General features: G+C 38.6%; 1 protein-coding gene across 6 annotated transcripts in view; it reads left to right on the forward strand.

The window, feature by feature from the left end:
- LOC114031508 (T-lymphoma invasion and metastasis-inducing protein 2-like) overlaps positions 1-27290 on the forward strand; it is a 288383-nt gene that overhangs the window by 236960 nt on the left and 24133 nt on the right. For 4 of the 6 annotated variants that reach the window (XM_027846621.1, XM_027846622.1, XM_027846623.1 and 1 more), the window contains 2 exons: positions 21109-21294; positions 26865-26933. In XM_027846621.1, coding sequence (XP_027702422.1) covers positions 21109-21294; positions 26865-26933 — 255 coding nt within the window. Of the gene's footprint in view, positions 1-14612; positions 14697-21108; positions 21295-26864; positions 26934-27290 lie in introns of all 6 variants that reach the window. The other 2 variants (XM_027846625.1, XM_027846627.1) reach the window with 1 other exon arrangement.

Below are 27290 nucleotides of genomic sequence, written 5' to 3' on the forward strand. Positions count from 1 at the left end.
AGAATGGAACCTCTACTTGGTTCTTTTTAATAAATAAAACATATGTTTGAAATACAATTATAGTCAAAATGCATAAATGAAAAAGTGAGTGTCATAACAAAAAGAAAACTTCAAAGTTCTGTGATTCCACTATAACTATTTTAAACCTTAGAAACTTAGGATGGTTTTTAACAGGACTCTGATTATGACATTGGCCATCAGCCAATCAACAAGCCCTTATGCCTAGTATGTGCCAGGAATGGTTTGAGGGGTTGTGGGGAAAGATATATGGTTTTTAGGGTAGTCTTCTTTTTGGGGGAACTTCTTGTCCTGTGATATTTTTTATTTCTATGATAAAGCTCAGCAGAGGCTTAGCTTATCTACTAGACAGATGTTAAAAATTCAGTACAACAGAGAGCCCTGCCCTCTTTAGATTGAACCTGACAACTGAAGATGGAGGAATAATTATTCTGTATTTAAAATAAATAAGTGCTGTACTTTGCTTCAAGGGGCCTGGGTTCAGTTTCTAGCAATGACTCATTAATTGGGACTCAAGGTATGTGGTGGGCAACTAGGTGGTATGGAGTTTAGAGTACTGGGCCTGGAATCAGGAAGACTCATCTTCCTGAGTTCAGATCTGGCCTCAGACACTTACTAGCTGTGTAACCCTAGGCAAGTCACTATACCCTTTTTGCCTCAGTTTTCACAACTGTCAAACGAGCTGGAGAGGGAAATGGCAAACCATTACAGTATCTTTGATAAAAAAAACAAACCTCAAATGGGGTCATGGAGAGTCAGACATGACTGAAGTCACTGACAAAAACAAAGTGTGTGAGTCTACTCAATGACTTCATCTGAGCATCATGCATTGGTATCCTCAGCGTCCAGCGCAGAGCCTGACACATAGTGGACTCTTCATAAATGCCCATTGATTATGCCACTTCCTTCACATGTTGGTTGTGAAGAAAGGGTTCTGGGAAACTTAAAGGTTCTACTTCAAGTGGGAGTAGCTGTTTCTCAGGGAGAAGAGTTGCTCTATCATTTATTATCATTTTAACTCTTTAATCCTATAACTTTTTTGCTCCCGTTGTGCTTTTATGATGTTGGGTATCCTTTCAAAGCCATTTCCTATTATAAATATGTTTCTGTTGAGATAAGATTGCTTAAAACTCTACATCAAAAGGAACAACAACAACAAAAAAAAGACTACAGAGAATCTTTGTCAATGTGGTCACTGCAGGTGTTGGCTTGGTGGGAGGGGGAGGAAGAGAGATTCCCAGTTTGTTACGGAGGTTGTGTTTTCTTTGGCATGTTTCTTTGGGCAGGGCAAAAGCACCAGCTTTCAAACGTAGTAAATCTAGCCAAAAGAGTAACTCAGTGACTTGTTCCCACCATTTAATTTATATTAAATGCAGCTGTAGACCCTTTCTCCTTGTGAAAATTAGAGATGGTTAAATATCTATGTACAAAAATATGAGGCTTACGTAATGTTTCATATACGTAACCTCTAGACTGGCAGTCTGGCTAATCCTTTGTATTCTTAGAACTTTGATGCATTTATCTGTTGACAATGACTCTCCTTGGTCTGTGAGTTTTATTTGTGCAGTGACATCCTACATTTCTATCAGGAAATATACGTCCTTAGTTGAAGCTTCTACACTAAATCCTGAGAAAAGTCTATGATATTGTAGATCTGGAGAGTTAAGGGATCTTAGAGGCTAGTCTAGTCCAATCCTCTCATTTTATGGATGAGGAAACTGAGGCCTAGGGAGGTTAAGTGACTTTTCCCTGATCATACAAGTGGTAATTTTCAAGGGTGGAATTTGAACCCAGGTACTTGATTGCAGAGCCACACAATATTCTCCGTCATTGTATAAACAAGTTACTTGCGAGTATTAATACGGGATCCAAAGAGGAATAAAGACTAGCAGAAGAAAAGGGTGGATGTGGAGGAAATGGAGGATCCTGATTGTCACGGAGAGAGAACTCGATGAGGAATGAGAAGATCAGGGTACAAGTTCTGTCTATGCTATTTAGTTGCTGTGTGAACTTGCTCATGTCACTTCTTTGTAGGCTTTCATTTCCTTAGTTGTAATGTGATGGGATTAGACTAAGATGGCAGGCCCCGTCCTGGCTCTAGCATTCCATGATTTAGGATCTGGGAAGGTGTGCGCTTAGGTGACGATTTAACCTGGAGGCAAAAGCACGTGCACTGCTCCTTGCCACCAACTGCTGCTTTTTCTTTTTTATTGTCTGTGTTTAATTAGTGATTGTAGAAAAATGTAGCACGTGAGTGAAACCTAGGATTAAAAAAGAAACAACCAGCAAAGATTTGAGAAAGTATCTTCTTGCCTCCTGCTGTAGCGTGTCAGTAAACTTGTTAGGCTCAAGATGTCACAAATGGCTTTTAAATGTCATTATTTAGAAATTTTTCATTACATGGTAATCTCTTGACCAAGACTTTTGTAGGATGTATTTTATATATATATATGTGTGTGTGTGTGTGTGTGTGTGTGTGTGTGTTATATATATGTGTGTATGTATGTATGTATATGTATATATGTATACATATATACACACACACATACACACACACATATTTACAGATCAATTGAGGCTTTTAGTTCACACCATTATTCTGAAGAGAGAAGCTTATTCTCTGATGTGGCTTTGTGTCTTTATGCTGTATTAACCTTTTGCATTCAAAAAGCTCGTCTCTCATCAATCCTTAGATGTCATATATGTGCATTCAGGGGCAAGTTCTGTTATAACACATTTTCTTTTCTTTGCTAAACACTCCTGAATCGTGAATTGTGATGGGTGGAGCCAAGATGGCAGAGTAGAGGCAGAAACTCACCACAATCTCCCAAATTCCCTTCTCAACAACCTCAAAATAATGTGCCAAATGAAATTGTGGAGCGGCGGAACCAACCAAAGATCAGGGTAAAACAATTTTCCTGCCCACGACAATGCAGGAGGTCAGCAGGAAAGGTCTGTCATACCAGGCGGTCAGCGGGAGTGTAGTGCAGGCTGGGCTCCAGCAGTATCAGCAGCAGGCCTTGGAGGGCGCTGCATCAACAGCATCGGCTTCTGGAGCCCTCAGCCCACAGAGGGTAAGGGGGTTGGACAACTGGTCAGAAAGAGATCACAGGGGACCCTTTGCTGGTTCTGAGTTCAGGACCCTGTTGCATTCCCAGGGTGAAGAAGAGCACTAGAACTTATAGCAGAGAGGTGCAGGGGCCCTGGTCACAGCTCCGGGGGGGAGAAGAGTGTTTGTCAAGGTGGCTCACGGGAGAGTAGGGGTCCTGGTCTTAGCTGCAAGGCAAAAAGGAGCACGAGCACTTTGCGACTGCGGGAGAGTGGAGGACCTGGTTACGGTTCCAGGGTCAAGAGGAGTGCCAGCACCTGTAGCTATAGCAGAATAAGGTTCCTTCCTGAGTAAAGACCAGAGCACAGGCCAGGAAAGCAGTAACCATACCTTTCATGAACTCCCTCTTAAAACAGCAGCACAAAAAACCTGAGACTTGGGACAGTGCCCCTTCCACCCTGGGAGCAAGCCCAACTTTATCATAAAGTTAAAAGTCAAGAAATAGACTGGAAAATGAGCAAACAACAACAACGACAAAGAACCTGACCATAAAACTTGTACTGTGGTCACAGGGAAGATCAAGACGTAAACTCAGAAGACAACAATGTCAGAACAGCTACAAGCAAAGCCTCAAAGGGGAAAAGATGTGAATTAGATGTAAGCCTGACAAGAATTCCTGAAAGAGCTAAAAAAGGATTTTTAAAATCAAAGAGGTAGAGGAAAAATTGGGAAAAGAAATGAGGGTGATGCAAGAAATTTATGGAAAGAGTCAACAGCTTAGTAAAAGAGGTACAAAAGAAAAAACACTAAAGAAAATAACACCTTAAAGAGCAGAATTGGCCAAATTGTATGAAGGGTACAAAAATTAACTGAAGAAAAGAACTTCTTAAAAAAGTAGAATTGGCCAAATGGAAAAAGAAGTACAAAAGCTCACTGAAGAAAATAATTCCTTAAAAATTAGAATTGGGCAAGTGGAAGCTAATGATTCCATGAGACATCAACAAACAGTGAAACAATGTTAAAAAAAAAAAAAAGAAAAAATGGAAGAAAATGTGAAATATCTCATCAGAAAAGCAACTCACCCAGAAAATAGATCTTGGAGAGACAATTTGAGAATAATTGGACTACCTGAAAACCATGATTGGACTACCTGAAAGCCATGAAAAGAGCCTAGACATCTTATTCCAAAAAAAAGAGAGCAAACTGCCCTGATGTCTTAGAATCAGAGGGTAAAATAGAAATTGAAAGAATCCACTAAACACCTCCTGAAAGAGATTCCCAAAAGAAAACTCTCAGGAATATTATAGCCAAATTCCAACGCTCCCAGGTCTAATTAAAAAAATTGCAGGCAGCCAGATAACACGAGATTTAGCAGCTTCAACATTAAAGGGCTTGGAATATGATATTCCAAAAGGTAAAGGATCTAGAATTCCAACCAAGATTCAGCTACTCAGAAAAACTGAGTATATCCCTTCAGAGATAAAAATAAATATTTAATGAAATCAAGGACTTTCAAGCATTCTTGATGAAAAGATTAGAGCTGAATAAAAATTTTGACTTTCAAATACAAGATGCATAAAAAGGAAAACATGAAATCATAATAGATTCAATAAGGTTAAATTGTTTGCATTCTGTATGGGAAGATGATACTTAGAACTCCCAAGAATTTTATCATTTTTAGGGCAGTTAGAAGGAATATATGCAGACAGAGGGTGCAGGTGTCACTTGATGATGGGATGATTTCAACAAAATAAAATGAAGGGGTGAGAAAGAGGGATGCACTGCAAGAAAGAGGAAGGGAAAGGTAGAATGGGGAACATTATCTCACATAAAAGAACATGAAGGAATTAGCATAATTAGTGAGAAAACAAAACTATCACTCTTTGCAGATTATATGATATACCTAGAGAATACTAGAAAATCAACTTAAAAAACTAGTTGATGTAATTAACAGATTAAGTAAAGTTGCAAGATATAAAATAAACCCACAGAAATCATCAGCATTTCTATATATTACTAACAAAACCCAGCAGCAAGAGATAGAAAGAAATTCCATTTAAAATAACTGCAGATAATATAAAATACTTGGGAGTCTACCTGCCAAGGCAAACCCAGAAACTATATGAACACAATTACAAAATACTTTTCATAGAAATAAATATCACATCTAAATAATTGAAGAAATATTAATTGCTTTATGGGTAAGCCACGCCAATATAATTAAAATGACAGTTCTACCTAAATTAATTTATTTAATGAGTGCCAAACCAATCAAACTACCAAAAATTATTTTATAGAACTAGAAAAAATAATAACAAAAGTCATTTGGAAGAACAAGAGGTCAAGAATATCAAGGGAATTAATTAAAAAAAATATGAAGGAAGGTGCCCTAGCAGTACCAGATCTCAAACTGTATCACAAAGCACTAATCATCAAAACAATGTGGTACTGGCCAAGAAATAGAGTGGTGAATCAATGAAATAATTTAGGTACATTGTACACCATAGGAAACAACCATAGTAAGTGTTTGATAACTACAAAGATCTAGGCTTTGGGGACAGCAAATCACTATTTGACAAAAATTGCTGGGAAAAGGGAAAGCACTTTGACAGAAACTAGACACAGACCAACATTTCACACCTTTTATCAAGATATGGTCAAAATGGGTACGTGATTTAGAGTGATATCATAAACAAATTAGAGGAGCATGGATTATTTTACCTGTCAGCTTTATAGATAAGGGATAAGTTTATGACAAAATAAGAGATGGAAAGCATTACAGGATGTAAAATGGATCATTTTAATGATATTAAATTGAAAAGTTTCTTCACAAATAAAATCAATGCTACCAAGATTATAAAAAAAGCAGGAAACTGGGAAAAAATTTTACAGCAGATTTTTCTGATAAATATATTTTCAAATATATAAAGAACTGAGTCAAATTTATAAGAACATGAGTCATTCCCCAATTGATAGTTAAACGATATGAAAGGCAATTTTCAGAAGAAGATATCAAAGCTATGTATAGTCTTAGGAAAAAATGCTCTGAATCACTATTGATTAGAGAAATGCAAATTAAAATAACTCTGAGGTTCCGCTTCAAACCTATCAGACCAATATGACAGAAAAAGAAAATGACAAATTCTGGATGGGATATGAAAAAACTAATGCATTGTTGGTGGAGTTGTGAATTGATCCAACCATTCTGGAGAGCAATTTGGAACTAAGTCCAAAGGGCTATAAAACTGCATACCCTTTGAGCAATACTACTACTAGGTCTGTATCCCAAAGATTTTTTTTTTTGAAGGAAAAAGACCTATACATACAAAAATATTTTAGCAGCTCTTTTTGTGGTGGCAGAGAATTGAAAATCAAGGGGATGTCCATCAGTTGGGGAATGGCTGGACAAGTTATGTGGTATATGATTGTGATGGAATACTATTATACTATAAAAAATGATCAGGATATTTTCAGAAAAACCTGGGAAGACTTATATGACCTGAGACAAAGTGAAGTGAGCAATCCAGAAGAACATTGTACACAGTAACAGCAGTATTGTATAATGATCAAGTATGAATGACTTAACTGTTCACAGCAGCACAGTGATCTAAGACAATTCTGAAAGACTTATTAGGAAAAATGCCATCCACCTCCAGAGGAAGAACTGGTGGAGCCTGAATGCAGATTGAAGCACACTTTTTAACTTTCTTTATTTTTCTTGGTTTTTTTTGTCTGTGTTTTCTATTGCAAAATATGGAAATATGTTTTGCATGACTGCACATATATAATCTCTATCAAATTGCTTGCTTTCTCAAGGAGAAGAGAGGATTTGGAACTTAAATACTTTAAAAAATGAATGTTAAATTTTTTTACATGTAATGCAGAAAAAAATTTTAAAAATAACCCCCTCCCCAAAATAGGAAAAATATTGTGCACCAGGAATAGTACCCACATTTTCTCCTCTGAACAAACTATGCCTTTAAAACCAAAGATCCTGTGAGTGCATGGGATTAGAGATAGCTACTGGGATGATGGGGCTTATCTTGAGTAAATTTCAATAAAATTATGTTGAAATACCATTATTTTATTTGAAAGAATCAGACAATTGTATAGAAATACTAGAAGGCGTTTGGCGCTCTTTTTGGTAATGGGGGATACTTCTATTTTAATCTTGAATTCTAAACTCTGCCTTTTAAGTAAGGAAATTGAACAGAAGGAGAGAAGCAAGGAAATGCAAAAATGGCCCCATTTCACCTCCTGTTTAACACCTGGCCTGCCATACTACACATCAGATACTTAGTACAAATGGAGGCACTGGCCCCCTGAGTCAGTTGAATAGCTTATAATCTGCTGAGTAGAAGAAAATCAAGACTGAATTTTAATAACTCGTGGCGTGGCTACTGAATACCCTTTTTGTGCATTTTTTAATGAAATGGGGTGTTGTCATAGCAACATATTAAAGAAGCATTACCTGTGCTTTCCAGCAAATGGTTCTGACTCACTTTAGAAAGTGGTGCATAGTACAGTGAAAACCTATATATCATACGCTATGAATAAGGTCATTTCATTAACGGTTTCTACTGTCATATAGAGAAGATGTTTATAAGTCCCACTTCCTCAATACTTCCTGGAAAAGATTTGGGGATGAATCCACTTTTTTTTTCATTCCCACCATCCTGCTGAAAGTCTTTTTTCCAAGGCCAGTAATGACCTCCTAATTGTCAAATCATTGGAATCATAGGATTTAAAGAGATTAGCCATCCTCACCAACTACCAGCTGACTGCCACTCACAGGGCAGGTGAGCCAGCTGGCTGAAACATCAAGGCACCCTGCACGAGAGAAAGGAGGCTGTGTGAGCCAGGCGAGTCAGGCCGCTGCCACTACCTTAACCACAATCTCCCTACGGGCTCTGATAGAGACAGCTTGGGAGCTGTGGGAGTAGCAGTACCCCCAAACCATTCAGACCTCCTCAGCTTCCACAGCCATCGTTGAGAAGAGAAGTTATTGTGAAGAAGGGATCCATTCCTCATCACCAACAGCAACAACTGCTGACCATTTGCCACCAACAAGCAGAAAGGCACTGGAGTCCTAGGAGTGGCAGCCATCCCTTCTGTGGAGAAGGGGTCAGCCATACCCTCATAACCAGATGCTCCACACAGACCTATGTAGGAGATTTTAACCCAGGTCCTCTGAGTCCCAATATAGTGCTCTTTCTCCTATGCTTTTTGCCTCTGCTGAACACTTGACCCTGCTCATTCTTCTGGACCTGTCTGCAGCAGTGTTTGATATAGTTGACTTCAGAGTGAGAGGATTTTTGTTTGAATGCCATACCGTATGTGTGTGTGACCGTAGGTAGGTCGATAAACCTCTTTGGGTCTCAGTTTCCTCATGAGTAAAAGGAAGGAGCTAGCTTGCAGCTCTTGCAGCTCTTAAATCTATGATCCTTGGATCTGATGAGTCTCTGTTGACACCTCTTCATCCTTCCATCCCCAAAGTGGGGCTTCTTCTTTGGCTCCCTTCTCTCTTTCCACCCTTTCCTTTGATGTTGCTGTCCAGTCCTGGGGCTTCAGTGATTCCCCTCTATTTGTACACCTCCCAGATCAGTTATGTCTGGCTTCCCTGACCTCCAGAGCTGCGCTTTACAATTGCCAGCTTCTCATCTTCTTCCTATCCTTTCTTCAAATGGGACATGTTCAAAACAGAAATCCTCACCTTACCCTCCGAATCTTGTCTTTTTTCCTAATTCCTGTATTTCCATGAATAGTATTACTGTTCTTACTGTCTCTCAGGCTTGAAAACTTGGCATCATTTATGACTCTTCCTCATCCCTCTATCTTCAAGTTATCAAATACTTTTATTTTTACATCTGTATTTTTTTCACATCTAATTCCCTTCCCCACCTCTACTGCATAGCTCCCACTCTGGTTTAGTCCCTCATGTCTTCTCACCTGCGCTCTTATAATTTTGTAATCTCTTTTCCTTTTCTCCATCCATCATATCATTTCCAAAGTAATATTGCTCTAAAATCATCTTGGATCTCCATTGCCAACAGAATAAAGAATAGGTTCCTTATTTTGGCATTCAAGGACCTCTGCAGTTTGGCTCCAACTTATTTGTCCAGCTTCATTTTATGGAATTCTTGGTGCATCCAGTTGTAGCCTAACTGGACTGCTTACTTCTTCTAAAGTCCCTTTCTGCCCCTCCCCCTGCTTTTGCATTTCCACATGCCTGTAGTCCTTCATGCCTGTAGCAAATTTCTTCTCCCCTCCTTCAATCTTTCCTGTTGAAATCCTTCTCTGCCTTCAGGGCCCAAATCTGATACTACCTCCTTTTTGACAACTTCCCTGATCTCTCCAGGTAGAAGTAATGTTGCCTTTGAATTTTCCATGCCATTGTTTTTCTTAGCTAATAGTAATTCATTCACAGACATTTATGAACTTAATGCATACCAAAGTCATGATTTTCTAACTTGTGTTATAGTTATTTGTGTATATTTTTCACCCCCTCACATTCTTATTCCCAAGGCCATATATTTCTTGAAGGCAGGGATTCTTTTATTCATTTTTATATGTAAAATACTATACATTTAATACATAGCTTATTGGATTGAATCAAAATAGTGAAAAATTAAATATGACCCTTGCTTAGCAGTTAAAAGCAAACTTTCAAGAAATTTTGTTTTGAAGAGTACTTCAAAGTATCTTCTTCAGGTGATCCTTTAAGATATATCACCTATGATGGCATTCTATAGAAGATGTGGAGTTCAGAGAGGTTGTAACTGAGGAGATGGTGATTATATGATAGAATACTGCTATGAATTTTCATTCTACCATCTGTTGTGAAACTATCCATTACTGAAATGGATGAGACTATCCATTGCTTGAAATGAGTGGTGAAAAGAAGTGCTGTAGGCTGCAGTAACTTCTTCTCACTAAGCTTTAGGTAACTGGCATGTCCCAGGCAAACAGCCAGTGGATACTCTCAGAGGGTACGTGTCTGCCATCCAGGGTTATGAAAGATCTTTTTTTTCTGTGAGGAATCTCATTTGAAATAAGTTTACTTTTATACTCACAATTTACACCCCACAACGGGCAGCCGTGGAGACAGATAGGAAAAGATAGCTAAAAACGAGATTACAAGATCTACTGCCTTAACACTACTACTGTTGGTTATATTCATATTACCACAGGTCTAGCATCGTTCTGTTTTCGAGGCCTCAGGAGTGATCTATGGCCATGATGCTTTTGAGATCCATCAGATTATTCCTAAAGATGCCAGAATGGGGAAGGGAGCGTAAAACTATAACTGCAAGTTCATCCTCTCCCTTCTGTGAAGAAATTAGGAGACTGGTTGTGAAACTTTGCATATACTGGCAGAGTCAGTTGATATGTTGGTTACTTTTGCTGAATTTTTTTTTCCCTTGTCACATTTTATTTTACGGGAATACTCTTTGAGGGGGTGGTATTTGAGGAAAAGGGGAAGGGATATATTTGGAAGCAAAGGTGATTTAAAATTAAAAGCAATTTAAGAAAAAAGTATAAAAAGGAAAATAACTGGAGGTGAAAATTTGGAAAACTTTGGTTGTGTGCTGCCCTGGAAGCAGATTGGCTTTCATTATATCCACAAAAAAAAAAAAACAAACAAACAGACAAACAAACAAACCAGTATTGTCTGTTTCTTTTAATTAACCCTTTCAGGAAAGCTGCTAGATTTCTCTGTTGGGCCTCAAGATTTTTCCTGTCTGTAACAAGGCATAATAAGTAATTCAGATTTCCTTGGAGATGATTCATTAAGTTGATCTGTTGTTCAAAGTAAATCTAGAGTGGGCTAGATTATGTAACAATTAGGAGAAAGGATGTTATACAATCTTCAGACAACCTGACTTTTTTGTAAAGGATACTGGGAAGGTGTTTTCTTCTGCTAAGTAACTCATTTCTTGGAACGTTATTAACTGGCTCTATTTTTAATCCAGAAGACCAGTCATTGTTAGTTAAACTGAAATTAAACTATTTATTTGGTAATGCAGAGTCTTTATGTTTCCTGTACAAAAAGAGTGTAAGTGTATTTAAGAATAAGTTTTAAGTATATTGTAAATGAGGTGTAGATAATATAACCAGTGAATAATCCAAATTTAATTGAATATTTGGCTTTGAAACACAGAAATATACAATGACCAGAGACACTCACTTTTTATTGCCTAGACTGACCATCTTTTGTTGTTGTTTTTCTAGAGTTGAACCATTCTCAAAGGTAACATGGCATATGTCTCGTGGTCTGTACAGTTCCTTTCTATAGTTTTCCAAAGGAGAAAAGTAGCAGCAGTGTGCTGTTTCCATTGGAAATGCTTCTCAGGGTACTAGCATCATGAACATTTGTTGAGGTTCACATACATACACATGCATGTGGAGAATCTCAAAATTTGGAAATGTGGCTTAACCTGTACCAGAGCAAGAACCTCATATATATTATAATAGCCCTGGCAAATAACCACCCAGCTTCCAGGTGATGATCCATGGTGATGGGGAGCTTACCACCTACTGAAAACCCGTTCTGCTTATGCTTAGTTCTAATTGTTATGGAGGTTTCCGATACGTATTTGCATTTATCTCCTAGACTAGTAGCCTCCTCAAGAAAGCCAATAGCCCACTCTTGATGAAGCCGTGTTGGCTCTTAGTGATCATTATATTCCTTTCTAAATGGTCAGCAATCTACCCCTTTAACAATACATTCTAAAAGTTTATAAGAAATTTAAGTCAAGTTCACCAGCCCATAGTTTAAAGACTATATACCATGTTACTTTTTTGGGGGGTGGGGGTGGGTACAACATTTACCTATCTCCAGTCCTAACTTGCCTCCATTTCTTAGTCAGTGGTTCAGTAAATACAGCTGCTATTCCTTTCAATCACTGGAAGGGGTTCATTCAGAACTGGTAACTTGAACTCATTTGAGGGCAGCTAGGCAAACTTTTTTGCCATATCTAACTTAATTATAGCCATAATTTTAGGTGTGAGAGGATATGGACTACAGTAGATAACTTTACAGATGGATATGTTTATGAGTAGAAGAAAGCTAACTCTTCATTATCACAAGTATCTGCAAGGTGTTAGCATGGAAGATCTCTGGAGCTCGGGAGTTCTGAGCTACAGTGGGCTATGCTGATTGACTGTTCATACTAAATTTGGCATCTATATAGTTAGCCCCCAGGTGTGAGATAGAGAGGGAGAGGAGGTCACCAAGTTGTCAAAGGAAAGAGCTAAATTGCCCAAGTAAGAAACAGAGTAGACCAAGTTCCTTTGCCAGTCATTAATGGGAAAGATCCTCCTGCACTTCCAACCTGGGCAAAATGGGAAGATTGTCTTTTAAAAGAAATAAAGAGTTGTAGTTAGCTTGTCAGCTTCCTAAATGACTTCTTCTTCCTGAGACTGATCTGCTCCATTTTAAATGAGGAATACATGACTGGGGGTACATTATGGTGTTGTAGAGAGAGCACTAAACTCCGAAGGAAGACCTGAGTTAGAATCCCACCTCATACCTTTACTAGCTGTGACCTTGGACAAGTCACTTAACCTCTAAAGGGCATGCATTTCCATATCTATAGATGGGGATAATAACAGCACCTACCTCACAAAAATTATTCTAAAGGTTTCAGATGAGATAAAATCTAAAAGCCTTTTCAAGCCCTGAAGTGTAATAGGCATGGCAGCTACTATCATTACCACTGCTACTACCACCATTGCCAACCATTACCGTCACTACCATCTTAATTATTTTTTCAGGAAATGTTACTATAAAGTTTTTTAAACTTTTCTAAATATTTTCAGCTAAGAATTCTTTTGGTTGGAAATATTTCCAAGCCTGAAGTAGAGTAAGTGGATTCCTTATAGCAGAATTTATGGTACTTAATATCCCTAAATGGTTGGCAACACCACAAACTAAAATATAGCCATCAGATGCCAACTGAATTCAACATCTAACAAGGTAAAGAAGGACTCTGGTAAAGCTATAATTATTTCACAAAGCAGTCACAGAAATCTCAGTGATAGTATTTAAATGGTTCTACTTATTATGGAGTACACTCTTCTTTCAATTAATTTTATTTGGGTTTTAAAAGTTATAGAGAATATAAAAAGCTTCAGATTGTGATTTCTTGAATATTAGCAAAACAAATAAAAAGCCTGTTATTTCCAAGAGAAGGAGGTGTTGTTTATTCAATCTAAAAAGGAGGCCATCATGAAATTTTCAGATTGAAAAGTAATTGCACACATTGAAGGTTAGGAAGAGTCACATTAGTGACTGAGAGCGTGGTTTGCTAAAAGCAACAACCTTATCCAACTTCAGCAGAGAATCTGAGAGAAGGGCTTGATTACACTGAAACAGTTTGGTTGTTGCACTTAAGAAATTACTTTGGGCTCCCTGCAAATGGAGACATTTATAGCTGCAATATAAGAAAATGGAATTTGTATTTATATGTAGATTTTTAAAGAAGGAAGTCACCACTTAGTGCTGAGTTTGAGATTCTATCTATAAGTAGGATCTTGTTATTGTTAGTAAGGATTTGCCTTACAGTAACTTTTAAAATGAAAACTTTTTGCCAATATCCCTACTTTTCAACAAGAATTTTTTTTTAAAAAGACCAGATTGCTTTTGTGTATACATATATTTCAGTATATATGATATTTGTTTTATGCTTTCTTAGAAGCAAAGCCATATATAAATCTAAAGTTTTTAATGCTTATCATTCCATAGGAAAGCAGATAAATGAAACAAATACTTGGCTATATCCAAATTAAAATTTAATTAAAAAAAAAACAAGTGCTTGAATATGGTAGTTCCCTTCATTATGCACACCACATACTCATAATTAAGCCATTTAAGTTCCTCATATAAGTCTGGGCACTTAGATCCTGAACATCTGGCTTTTGCTTTTACCAGAAGTACTTTAAAGGAGAAGTAGGTATAAGATAGTCATAAGCTTTTCAAATAGTTATGGGTCCTACAGTCCCATGAAGAATTAACACCAAATGGACATATGACTAATAATTACTCTGTACACAGAAGGCATGTAATAAATGCTGGATAAAATTTTTGGTGCTGCAACAAACCAGAACCAGAACCAAAGCCTCCAAACCGTAACCCAAACCCAATACCATAAATTTAGGACCAATGAGGGTACGTTGAGTTAGCCAGCAAGGAAGCCCTACACACACAGGCAGAAGCCTCCCTAGGGTCAAAGGACAAAACTTACATAGGTTTTAATTCAGCGAGGAGGTGAATTGGGTATGGGACCTCAGGATTGGACAGTCTTTTTGCTGTGGGCTAGTAACAGAAAAGGCGTGTGTCTTGTAACCGTGTCCTAATAGATAGCACTGTCATTGCTGTTCCAGTAGTAAGGAAGGTCCCAAAGAGGGGGGTGGAGGATGGGGAGCTGCAGTACAAACAAGGTCAGGTCAGGGGCCAGATAGAGGAACTGCAGCCAAAATGGAGTGGCTTTAGCTTTTTCTGCTACCCACAATAGTTTCATCTCATGTTTATCTCCGTTCCCAGTGACACCAGGAGAGTCTTGAGCATTTCATTATAATGTCACACTTCAAGCTTTAAAAAGTATGTTCCCTGCAGCAACCTTGTGAGGTAAGATTTTGCTAGAAGAATTATCTCCATTTTGTCAATGAGAAAACTGAGACTTGGGTAAAGTTGATGTGCCCGAGTCTGGATTCTTGGAAGACTCAGAGCCTCAGTTCTCTCCCGACTCTCTCCTGACTCCAGATCTAGCTTCCTTTCCCTATGCCATCCTGGTCCTGATTAGGAAGTAGCTTTGGAGGAGTATCCTGGCATAAAGTATCCCTGCACTGCTTCCAAGAAGCCCTGATCCCTGGTCCCTGGAAATGCCTCAAAAGTTATAGGGATCTCGCTTCCTCAGCTCCCTTTTATAGTCCAGGGCTTTTTTGACCAAACACTTCAGCATCTTTCCACATTTTAATCAATACACCTTGCCTCTATCCCATCCATGAGAAATGGGAAGGTAAGGTAACATTGTTTTTACTTGAAAGAATCACGATGGCTTATTCTTATAAAAAAAAAGTTTTCCTAGTGTTTCATGCCTGTTGTTTCATTTGATCTTTATAAAACAACTTAAGAAATGGGTAGGTCAAATATTGTTATACCCATTTCAAAGATGAATAAATTGAAGCCTTGGGAAGTTAAGTGACTTGCCTAAGATACTACAATTAGTTGGTGGAAAAACTGGGCCTAAATCCTAAACAACTCTTTCCACTAGGCTGCTTGATGGAAAGACTTACTTATTTCTCTTTTTGAGCATGAATCCTATTCAACTCAAGCTCGTAAAATTAAAGGATTTAGAGCTAAAGAAGAACTTAAAATTCCTCTAGGTCAACCTACTCATTTTATATATGAGGTAATTGAGGCCCAGAGGGGTTAAATGATTTTTCCAAGTCATGCATAGTTTTTTATATACAATAAATATACAATCTTCCTTAAATTAAGTTCCTTCAAATATCTTACTCAGATGCACCTGAATATGTCCTTAAACTTTCCAGAAGTTGTATATTACCTTGAGTTCAGTAAGAACTGATAACTTCTTAATGTATTCCAGATGGCAAACCATCATAGAATGGTTTCTTTTTCTGGTCCATACTTTCCCAACATACAACATAAAATACGCAAACTTCTAGAATCTAAACCAACCAAGGTTTTGAACACGTTCTGAAGTTTTATCTCTACCTTTGACTTGTAGGACCCTAAAAAGTACATTTTCTGTGGGGGGAAAAAAAACTTTGCTAGTATTATTTTGTAAATTAACCTAGCCCAAAAGGTTCTTTAAATGAAAATCTAATTTTACAAAGTGGCAAGATATTTTATTTTTGAAATCTTGCTATTTTAACACTGTATTGTTAGGTGCGATTTTTGCCATCCAGCATGGCAAAGCTGTAATCTAACCAGATGCCATTTAACTTATGGTGCATTTTGTCAGATCCTTTTTTATGCAGTATATGGAATGCTTAATATAGATTCTTCAGCCCTGAATCTGTCATTGTTCAGGATTGCATGTAAAATTGTCTTATATAAATTTATGATGCAGTATCCTTTGTAAGGAATTAAAATGAATGAGTCTTTGAATATTAGTAGACTATATGCTCCTTGAGTGCAGGGGCTATGTTGTTTTTATCTTTGTATTCCCACTACCCAAGGTAACTTCAGTTTTTTTCCATTGCCATGTTGTTGTTGGTCCTTTGTTTTTGAAGAGGACCAGTGACATCATGGGTGATGTCTTGACTTTCGAGTGAATTGGATTTAAGTGAAGCAGAGTTGCATAAAGTTGTCAGCCTCACTCTCTCTTCCAGAGTTGTCAATTCCAGTACAAGACAAAAGTCTGGCTGGTGATGGCCCAAGATGCAGTGGGTGACTTTGGTGTCTTTGACGTCTTACTAAGCTCTAATGGCCTTCTTCAGCTGCCTTCATGGCCAATGTAACAAATTGTTCTCATCTACCCATTCCCCCAGTGGAAGGCTTCACATGCTTGGCATAGATATCCCCCTAACTCAAAGATGGGTTTGAGATCTTTGTTACTCTCAGACTGGGTTAGCCTGTCTTCTAGAATGGTTTACTATATTGTGGCCGCTGTGCCTGCTACGGCTTCTTGGAGCCACATGTAAGAGTTGGGTGAATCAGGGTAGACACCAACGGTGGATCACAACCCTGAAAAGGGCTAGGCAAGCCCTTACATCTGAGGCACTAGTCTTCTATCTGTTACCCTGGCCACCTTGTACAGTATGACTGACCTTGGTTATGAGGAGAGGGTGATGAGAGGGAGGCTGACTCAATGCAAATCCATGATCAATGCTGGAAGAGCCACATGGACCACGCACATTGTACTGCTAGTGGGCTCATCATCAGTGCCTTCCTTCCTTATATACGGAGGATGCCAGCATTGCTAGTTGTATTATTACTAGATATAATAGGATAGGATATAATTATATCATAGGAAACAGCAACAAGGTATCTTTCCAATCAGGGTAGCAGCTTACTTGAAAGAGTGCCCAGTCAGTTATGACCAAAAGAGCTGCTTAGTATTTTGTTATGATAGTGTCTGAGAAAGAGAACATGCGGAGCACCTGAATCCATTTAGTGACTAGCATGATGTCACAAAAGGCTTCCACGTGACACTGAAGCACTTGGGGTCTTTAGGTGAATGTCCAGTGTTGGTAACCTAACAAGGAGCCCCTCTTGGAGCCTATCCTGCCTAGGCATTTCACCCTCTTGAGCACGACTTGCACCTGCTTTTACGGTACTTCCTCCATGTTCATAGAGAAATAAACATCTTCTGACCAGTATGGCCAAGAACTGGACTTTCCAAGCTGTCCTCCTAGGAGCTGAAGTCAAGGCCATCTGGTCCTGTCTTTATTGAAGCTGGCATTTTTAGTGCAAGGATGGAGATGCATTACCACCCCATTCAATAACAGCATAGGTCCTTTTACCTCTAAGCTTCCAAGGGCAGCAGCGATTCCATGCCTCTCTTAGCATCTCCCACAGAGCTCTGCATGCAGCACATGATTCATTGAGAAGCATTGCTTCTCAGATGAATTTGCTGAATTAGAAGCATATTATTTGATGTTGAAATTTCTTTAGTTGAATCTTTGATTGATGCTTTAACTTTGGAACAAAAATGACTGTTCAAACATTTTTAAAGGATGAGCATTTTAGTGATGTTCCTAGTCACAGGTATGACATTTCTAGACTTATTTCTCATTACACAGACACACACACACAGACACACACACACACACACACACAGTGGCCTTCTTGCCATTCCTAGTGTGTATTATCTTATTCTCCATCTCCATGACTTTGCACAGTTTGTCCCCTATACAGGAATTTCTCCCTTCTCATCTGTCCTTCTTGGTATTTCTGGTACCACTCAAGGCCTATCTCAAGTGCTGAGTTTTATGTGAGGCCATTTCTAATTCCATAATTGCTACAGCTTCTCATCTCCCACTTCCTGAAATCATTTTGTATATATTTATATTCTGTAGTCCTTCATAGTAGAATATAATCTACTTGATGATCACAACTATCTTTCTTTCACCAGGGCTTAGTACATTTGTTGTTGTTGTTCAGTCATTTTAGTTGTGTCTGACTCTGTGACCCCATTTGGGGTTTTCTTGGTAAAGATACTGGAAAGGTTTGCCATTTCATTCCTTCTGCAGCTCATTTTATAGATAAGAAATTGAGGCAAACAGGCTTAAGTGACTTACCCAGGGTCATACAGCTAGTAAGTGTCTGAAGCCAGATTTGAATTCAGGACCATGAGTCTTCCTGACTCCAGGCCTGGCACTCTAGCCATTGTACTATCTACCTGCCCCCCAACACATAATAGATGCTTAAGAAATACTTAATTGAATTACAGATTTGGGCTCTCTCTGTGCATTTGAAGAATACAACTCAGCTTAGCTGTTCTCTCGTAATCGGACAATTCTTTTTGCTGTTTCATATACATAAATATACACATTATTGCCTCCAAACCTTTGCTCATGCTACAGCCCTGTTTTGAATACCTCAATTCTACTTAGTCCAAAGTATTGTTTTCATTCTCAAAATTCCTGTGAACATTTTTAGTTTTCCACTGGTCTTGTGTGTGTCTCATTGTAAGTGTCTTTTATTGTATTCAGATTGTTTTTAATATATGTTATATCTCCTTTATTAGATTTTAAGGTCTTTGACATCAGGGACTGTGTCATTTACCTCTTTTATATCCACCACAGTACTAAACCCAGTACTAGGCATTCAGTAGATGATTAATAAGTACTTATTGAGTGGAAGAGTTGATTTTAAAAATTTTGTATTGAAGAAACTGCAACCAGAGAGACAGTCTCCTCGTAGTGTATGTCAGTATTGTGATGTTTTTCTTTGAAGATATTTTACCTTTGTTTATGATTATGTGGGAAGCGCTTAGGATCCTAAGGTCAAGCAACATCCTTCACAACTTTGTTTTTCCTTTCCGTTTTGCAGAGTCAGCAAACAAAATGTTTTGTTTAAAAAAAAAGTACAATCAAAGGAAAATAATCAAAGCTGAGATTCTGCCTTTACTTTAAGAAAGAATGGGTGAATACAATAGTGGAAGAGGAAAGGGGAAAAAAACCTGAAACTGAGTGCTGTGTAATTATAATGACCACTCTTAGCTCCAAAGAAGAGATATGAGATTGCACTTTCCTCTCTTCTTTGCAGAAGTGGAGGACTGAGAATGGGGAAAACAACAGTACTGTTGGACTTGGTGGATGTGTTCAAATTTTTTTTTTGATGAATTGCTTTTTTTCCTCTTAAGGGGGATGACTTTCATGGTGACAGAAGAGAAGACAGAGGTACTGGGAAATGAGGGTGATATAAGAACCAAAGGTATTGATTTAAAAAAAGTTGAGTGGAATATGTTAGGCAGGTTGACAGAGAATTGAAGAAATGAGGCAAATTTTGCTTTAAAGTTAGGAAGGAAGTTAAAAATGAATAAGTGATATATGGTAGCACAGAAGTTTCAAGCAGTGAAATTTCATTCTGCTCTGAACCAGTCACTCAGATGCCCTGATATTCTAGGTTTGAAAGTTCTCAGCCATTCATGCAAATGAATTGGCTGTACTCTCAGGAGATTTCATCACATTGTGCTTAAATCTGAACATAGAAGGACCAAAACTCTTCTCTCTTCCTTGGTAGGACTGCCCCTTGACACCTAATGAAAAAGACAGCAAAGCTAAAAAATGATACCAAGAATTTGGCTATGGAGTAGGTCTCAAACTTAGGAAGCCAAGCAGACCCTAAAATTCTGCAGTCCACCCTCATTTTCCCCAGTAGTACTAAGGCTCTTGTGCAAGGGGAGATTTTAGACTCAAGTCCAGCTTGCTTTGCACTAACAGAATGGAACACATGGAACAATCAGCAAGCATTTATCAAGTGCCTTCTACCTGCCAGGCATTATACTCACCCTTGGGGATGTAAGTACAAAGAACAGACCAATCCCTCCTAACAAGGAATGGAGAAACGATAAGTGCATATATTAACCATACAACATAAAGTGAATAAAATACATAAAATAGTTAAATACAAGGTTGTGCGCTAGTATTGAGGAAGGGCACTAGCATGTGGGGAGACTGAGAAAGGCTTAATGTAGAAAGATGGTGTTTGAGCTGTATTTGAAAGAGAGGCACCCTGTTAGGTGCAGGAAAGGAAAGAATGCACTCTAAGCATATGGGATAGCCATTTCAAAGGGGAATCTCTCTCTCTCCATATGTAAGAGATGTGATGATGGAGCAATGACAAAATTTGTCAACTGACTAGACATGTGGCGTGAGGGAGAATGAGGAGTCAAGGATGATGCCAAGGTTATGAACCTGGGAGGCCAATTAGGCTTTAGCTCTGATTAAACCATCAATAGAATATGTACAGAGTGATCTCACTTTTCTCTTACTTGCATTTGGACATAGGTGAAATGCAAGATTTGCTCGTCTTTTTACCTTTTTAGAGATCTCTGTAAATACTTGTTCTCAGGGGGCTGGTTTATGGCAAATAGAGCATATCCTTCCCACTCCTCACCTTCCATTCCAACCCATATCTGTCCTGTGTAGTTTTAATGCTAAGAAGTATATGAAAACTTATTGGGCCATTAAAGAAAGGCACAATGTAAATATTACATGGTGTTGTAGGGTGATGTTATCATTTGACATCAATGATGGTCAGATCTACAAATTTGTCTTTTCTACTGGCTAGCTGTGTAAACATGGAATCACTTGACCTCTGAATCTGTTTCAGAATAAGGATAATGATGCTTGTATAACCTAACTCACAGTGCCATTTTGGAGAAAATGCTTGATGATAGGTCTTTAAAGCATTGCAGAAATGTGAGTTTTTGTGTCAGATAATTTTTTCTTGCGAAGGAGTCTTCTGGCAAACTGTGAGCACTCTTTGTTTTATGTCTTTAGTGGCTAGAGGTGATAATGGAGAGAAGTCGCTTTCATTTTTTCCATTTCTCATTATTCCTCAGAGTGCTGAACAAATTGCTGTGCTGTGTAGGAACTTTAACGAGGCCCAGCCCAACTCTGACGGCATGGAAGGACCCAAGGAGGCTCAGGAGCCACCTCCAAGGCCACTGGCTCGGCACCTCTCTGATGCGGATCGGCTGAGGAAAGTTATCCAGGAACTCATGGACACAGAGAAGTCCTATGTCAAGGTAGCAGAAAATAAACCTCTGGTAGCATGGGCTTGTGTGCTTGGGAGGCCTGTAATTTGGCAGGTATGCCCACAAAAGATTTGTCCCCTAAATCACTAAATAGATGCCTCTTGCTTGAGACTAGGGGAAATCAAGAAAGGGGAAAGCTTAGAGATGAAAAAGAGGTACTATGACTCTGAGGAAAAAAGTTAAATTCATATCTCTCTTGGTTTCCAAGGTAATAAAACATTTTAAACCATGGAAACAGATGTACTAGATTATATTTTGCAATCAGTAGCAAGGGAGACGTCAATGCTGGTTTACCTCATGATGCGCAGTTAGCATACTTTTAATACAAAGAAATCTATTGATAGTATTCAATTAAATTCAATTCAGTTTCATTTCATCAGCATTTATTAAGCCTATTATTGTGCCAAGCACTGACCTAGGTACTAATAATAAAATATAAAAAGGAAACAGTCCATGTCTTCAAGAAGCTTACATTCTACTGGTGGGACAGCTAGGTGGCTAAGTGGATAGAGCACTGGCCTTGGAATCAGGAAGACTCATCTTTGTGAGTCCAAATCGGGTCTCAGACACTGTGTGTCTGCTGTGTGACCCAGGGCAAGTTACTTAACTGTGTTTGCCTCAGTTCCTCATGTATAAAATGAGCTGGAGATGGAAATGACAACTACTCTGGTATCTTTTCCAAGAAAACCCCTAATGGGGTCATGCAGAGTCTTGGTAGACTCCAGAGCTCAACATGCCGCTTAGAGTACCTATGGATGAGCCAAAGCTTGGGTGTGTTGGACAGAACATGGAACTAGTTTTATGCCTAAGGGGTGGGTTAAGATGCTGAGCAAGTCAAGAGCTAGAAGAATACAATCATGGACAAAACATCTGAGAAGTCTCGAGGTAGGTCCTCAATAGAGGGAAATTCTGAAAAGAATACCAGCAGCATGGGGACATTGATGCCTGAGCCACTGTTTTCAGGGCTTTCCATTTTCAGATTGTCAGAGGTTGTGTGGCAGAGTGGGTAGAGCCCTGGACTGAAGGAGGGCAAGTCACTAACCTCTCTGGTCCCCATTTCCTCATTTGTAAATCAAGAAGTTTGAGTTTGGTGATCTCTAGGGTTCCTTCCCGCTCTGGCATTCTCATTTGTTAGGTAACTGGTCCTTGCTACATTCGCTATTATTCTCCCCTTTTTCTCCCCTCCTTCCCCCTCCAAACAACAAAACTTGAAATTGGATCTTCTCTTAGTGTCACTTTTATTGGCTATCAATCCTGGTCTTGGTCCAAAGAAATGATTGACATGTAGCCCAGGGGAATGTTTCCATTGCAGTTCTTGGGTCTCTGGGGAAACACAATGCCTGAATGACCATTTGTCTTTCTTGCAGCAAAACTAATTGACCTAGATTACCATTTTCCATCATATTATTACCCTTATAGATCAGTTGGATAGTGGAGAGAGAGTGAGCAGTTATTTAGCACTCAGGGAGGGCAAGCTTGCTTTTCTAATTAATTACCTGTATTCACTTGTTGCTGCTACTCTTCATCCAGGTGGCTCAGAACTATCAGGTGCTGGTGATTTAGGCTTAAGAATCTTCCAGTTTTATAGGACTGCAAGGTCAACATGAATCAGTAGCATGATGGGAGTCAAGGGGAGGGCATGAAGCTCATGACACTTTAGACTACATTAATAGAAACATGCTGTCCACATTGAGAAAGAGTATAGGGTTCAATCCTAGTCAGACCACACCCAGAGTTTTTTGTCCATTTTGGGGTACTATATTAAGGTCCTTGACAAGCTGGTATGAGACTAAAATAGAGCAAACAGGTTGCTGAACAGTGCACTCAAAACAAGTCATTGGAGTAATAGTTGAAGAAATGGGGAAGACTTAATCTGGAGAAAAAAGATTTGGGGGTCTAGCTTTAAAAATTCTAAAGGCTTGTCACATTGGAAGACATGTTCTACTTGGCTGTGGATGGCAGAAGATGGATAGAAGCTACTAGGACAGGGGTGGGGAACCTGTGACCTTAAGGCCACATTTGGCCTTCTAGGTCCTTAAGTACAGACTTTTGACTGAATCCAAATTTTACAGAACAAAGGTTTGGATTTAGTCAAAGGGCCACACTTGAGGACCTTCAAGGCCACAGGTTCCCCATCTCCTGGTTTAACAAATTTAATTCAGTAAATATTCATTAAACAGCTGTCATGTTGTGCTGGTCCTAAGGGAGATAGAAAGATGAAGCCTGAACCGGTTGTTTGACTAAAACAGCAAAGGAGATGTTGAGTGTCCTAAATGTGATGCCCCATGGGAGGGGAGGCTGACAAAAAAAGAGCATCATCCTCCCTCTCTATCTGCAAAATATTCTACCATTCCTTTTTCTCAGAGTCCCAAGTGTCCCAGGGCTCTGCCACAGCCTAGCCCTGGAACTTTTGCATGGTGGATCCTAATTACTCTTCCTGAGAAACACCATTTGTGAAAAGGACCCTTCCCTCTTTCTTGGCAAAATACCAAACCACCTGGTGATTTGCCCCTCCCATGTGATGTGCCCCTCCCCATCCCCTGATGATTTTGGTGTCTCTTTCTGTACTGATGTTTAACATGGAGATTTAGCTGTTGCTGGGACTGCTTGATGTAACCTGGGTCCCAGCATGCTCCTTATGATTTTGAGCAGCTGTGCCCTTGTCAGAATCATGGCCCCGGGACTTTTCTATGCCACCTTTCTCCAGAGCGTCCCACTCTGGAATACATTCCAGTTACTCCAAGAGGTAGGGGAAGGGGATGAATTAGAGGAATAGAATACAAGCAGTGATAGGAAGGAGAGTGAATGAGAAAGAAAGGAAAAAATATCCTATGGGGTAAGTAGAGGGAAAGACCGAAGTAGTGTTATGGTGCATTTTGAACTGAAATTCATTTAGATCCAAAGTTATTAGTAAGCTTAGCTGTTTAGACTGATGTTCAGTGTTTCTGGTGAAACATTTAACAATGAATAATAAAATAAGATTATAAACTGCAAAGAAGATTCTGACTGCATTAGTAAGAGTTTTCTCACCTGGGAGTTCCTTGTGTCAATGAAATTATAAGTCTAGACCTTATCTAGTTCCCTTCTCTAATATGTTTAATTTACACTTGAACCTGAGTTCAAATCCAGCTTCAGCCATTTACTAGCTGTGTAACTCTGAGCAAGTGAATTAAACTCTCACAACCTCAGTTTCCTCACCTAAAAATTGGGAATAATCATGTCTCCTGCCTCACAGGGTTGTAAGAATGCAGTGCAGTAACACATAAAGTGCTTTGCAAATAAAATATTAAATAAGTTATTAAAATATTATATAAATGCTAGCTATTACATCATATGGCACTGGATAGTTGCAAAACACTTTTGATGTAGCATCTAATGTGATTCCCTTTGATAACTCTAGGAGGTAGGTCAGGCAGGTAGGACCACCCCTATTTTACAGAAAGAGAAGCAGGCTTGAGTGGCACAGCTGAGCCATACAGCTGTAGACTCATAAAATGTTAAAGCTAGAATGAGCCTCAGAGAACATCTGGTCCCCTTCCTTTAGATGAGGAAATAAGGTCTCAGAGGGAGGAAGGGTCAGCAGCAGAACTTAGACAGTTGTGTGACTACAAGTATACTCTTATTTTGCTATGTCATTGGAGTCGAGACATCGTTCTAATCTTGTCTCTACCCCTAAGTATTATGTTAGGCAAAGCCCTTAGATTTTCTGGGCCCCAGTTTCCTTATCAGAAAATATGGGTGTTGCAGTAGAGTAGGTGAGTGTGTGTGTATGTATGTGTGTGTGTGTGAGAGAGGGAGAGAGAGAGAGAGAGGTGTTTCACCTTTGTGTGAAACCTATGGACCCATAATCCTGACCATAGATTCTTGTTATTGTAGTTCTAACAGTCATTTCTTCTCACTTAGCCTCAGTTACTTCATGTGTAAAATAAGGGGATTAGAGTATAATGCTCAGGGATTCTTAACCCTCTTTGAGTCATCAATAATCCCTTTGGCAATTGGGTGAAACTTAGGGGGCTCCTAAGAATGTTTTCACGTTAATAAATTAAAAATATAGGATTACAAAGGAAATGCTTATATTAAATTATAGTTATAAAATATTTTTTAAAAGTTCATGGCTCCCAAGTTAAGAACTCCTAGTCTAGATATGTTCCCTAAAATAGTCTGAAACCAAATGTGTTTTTCAGTCTTCCAGCTCTAACATTGTTAAAATGAATCGTCATGACTGAAGAATTCATCTCTTGTGACCCATCTGAGATCGATAATCTTCACCTTCCTTGGCTAGCATTTATGAATAAATAAAATTAATGTGAAACAAAAGATTCATCCCAATATTGATTGTCAGTATCTTGCTTTCCTCTTATTTAACATAGAGTCCTTACATAAAGTACTTCAGCTTATCTGTGCTGTTAGGCTGTTTGTGTGAGGTTTCAAATGGTAGGTAATACAAAAGGGTTTGCCCCTTGACTCTGGCAATTTTATTTGTGTTGGGATATGGATGTCACCAGTGTTTGGGGCATTTATAATACTTTTTACTTTTTAAAACCACATTGTTAACCACATTTTCCAGCTTCCCCATTCTTTCCACTTTCCCACCCCCTGTGCTGGGCCTCAGACAGCTCTCACTGATGCAAGGGAGGCATAAAGTAGAGCTGGGCTCTTAGAGAAAATAAAGATGATTAATTTTTAGACCAATGGTTCTTAAACTTTTTTATTTCATGAACCCATTTGGCAGTCTGGAGAAGTGTATGGATTCTTCCTCAGAATAATGTTTTTAAATGCAGAAAACAAAATACATAGGTATAAAGGAAGGAAAGAAAAGAGGAAAACGAACATTTGTTAAGCACCTACTGTGTACCAAGTACATGTTAAATGCTTTACAGATACCTAGTTTGATCCTCAGAATTACCCTGGGGTGTAGGTGCTATTATTATCTCCATTTTACAATTGAGGAAACTGAAGCAGACAGAGGTTAAATGACTTATTTAGTATCACATAGCTAGTAAGTTTCTGAGGCTGAAATTTGAACTCGTCTTCTTGACTTCAAGCCCAGCACTCTTTCCACTGTACCATCTAGCTACTTTGTAATAGGATTGATTATTAAGAAGCCAATTATATTAAAATACTGTTATTAAAATATTTTTTAAAAACCAGCAACAACAAACAGATTCATGGTCCTTAGGTTGCGAAACTGTGGCCGACGTTTCCCTGAGTGGGTGTGTTATTAACTTGCTGGCTCATTTGGAATCTGCTTTTCCAAGGTTCTGTTTGGCTAGTGTAAACAGAGATCATATCTGTGTCAACAACACACCTTATTCAGCAACCTCTTCAAGAATTTGAATGCAGACAGTTGAGTGTATTTTTTGTCAGGTAGATGAGAAGTAACAACTAAATTTAATGTCAAGAAATATAAAAAGGTAGAAGCCTAAATTTCCTAGTGAGAGTAGCCCAAAATGAAGGGGAAAGAGGATCCCATGGGAACTGTGGGAGTAGTCTGATGTTTTTTGGTTTTTATTTGTGGCATAGATTAAAAAAAATAAGTGATTTTTGTTTTTGTCTTTCAGGATCTGACTTGCCTTTTTGAATTATACTTAGAACCACTTCAGAATGAGACATTTCTTACTCAAGATGAGGTGAGAATTCCTCACATTGTTTATCTATGGTATCACAACACAGTCGTCACCCCCTGACTTTTTATTAAATCTGATCCCAGGCAGATACTTATCAGAGGAGCTACATATCAGATGTTGAAATTAGAAGTCTCCACAGAGCCCTGGTCCTCATATGTGTGTTAATTTTGGACATTAGATTCTTATCAGAGATATTTGGTACAAATATTTTTCCCAAGTAGAATATTTGTAGCTAATTAGATTTTGATCATCTAAAAGTTTTTAAATTTCATGTAATCAGAATCATCTCTTCTCACACTTGGGTAAGAATTTTACTCCTAGCCATAGTTGAATGAATGAATAAAGCATTTATTAAGCACT

The sequence above is a fragment of the Vombatus ursinus genome, unplaced genomic scaffold, assembly GCF_900497805.2.
Source record: "Vombatus ursinus unplaced genomic scaffold, bare-nosed wombat genome assembly UNPS02015175.1, whole genome shotgun sequence".
Taxonomy (NCBI): Eukaryota; Metazoa; Chordata; class Mammalia; order Diprotodontia; family Vombatidae; genus Vombatus; species Vombatus ursinus.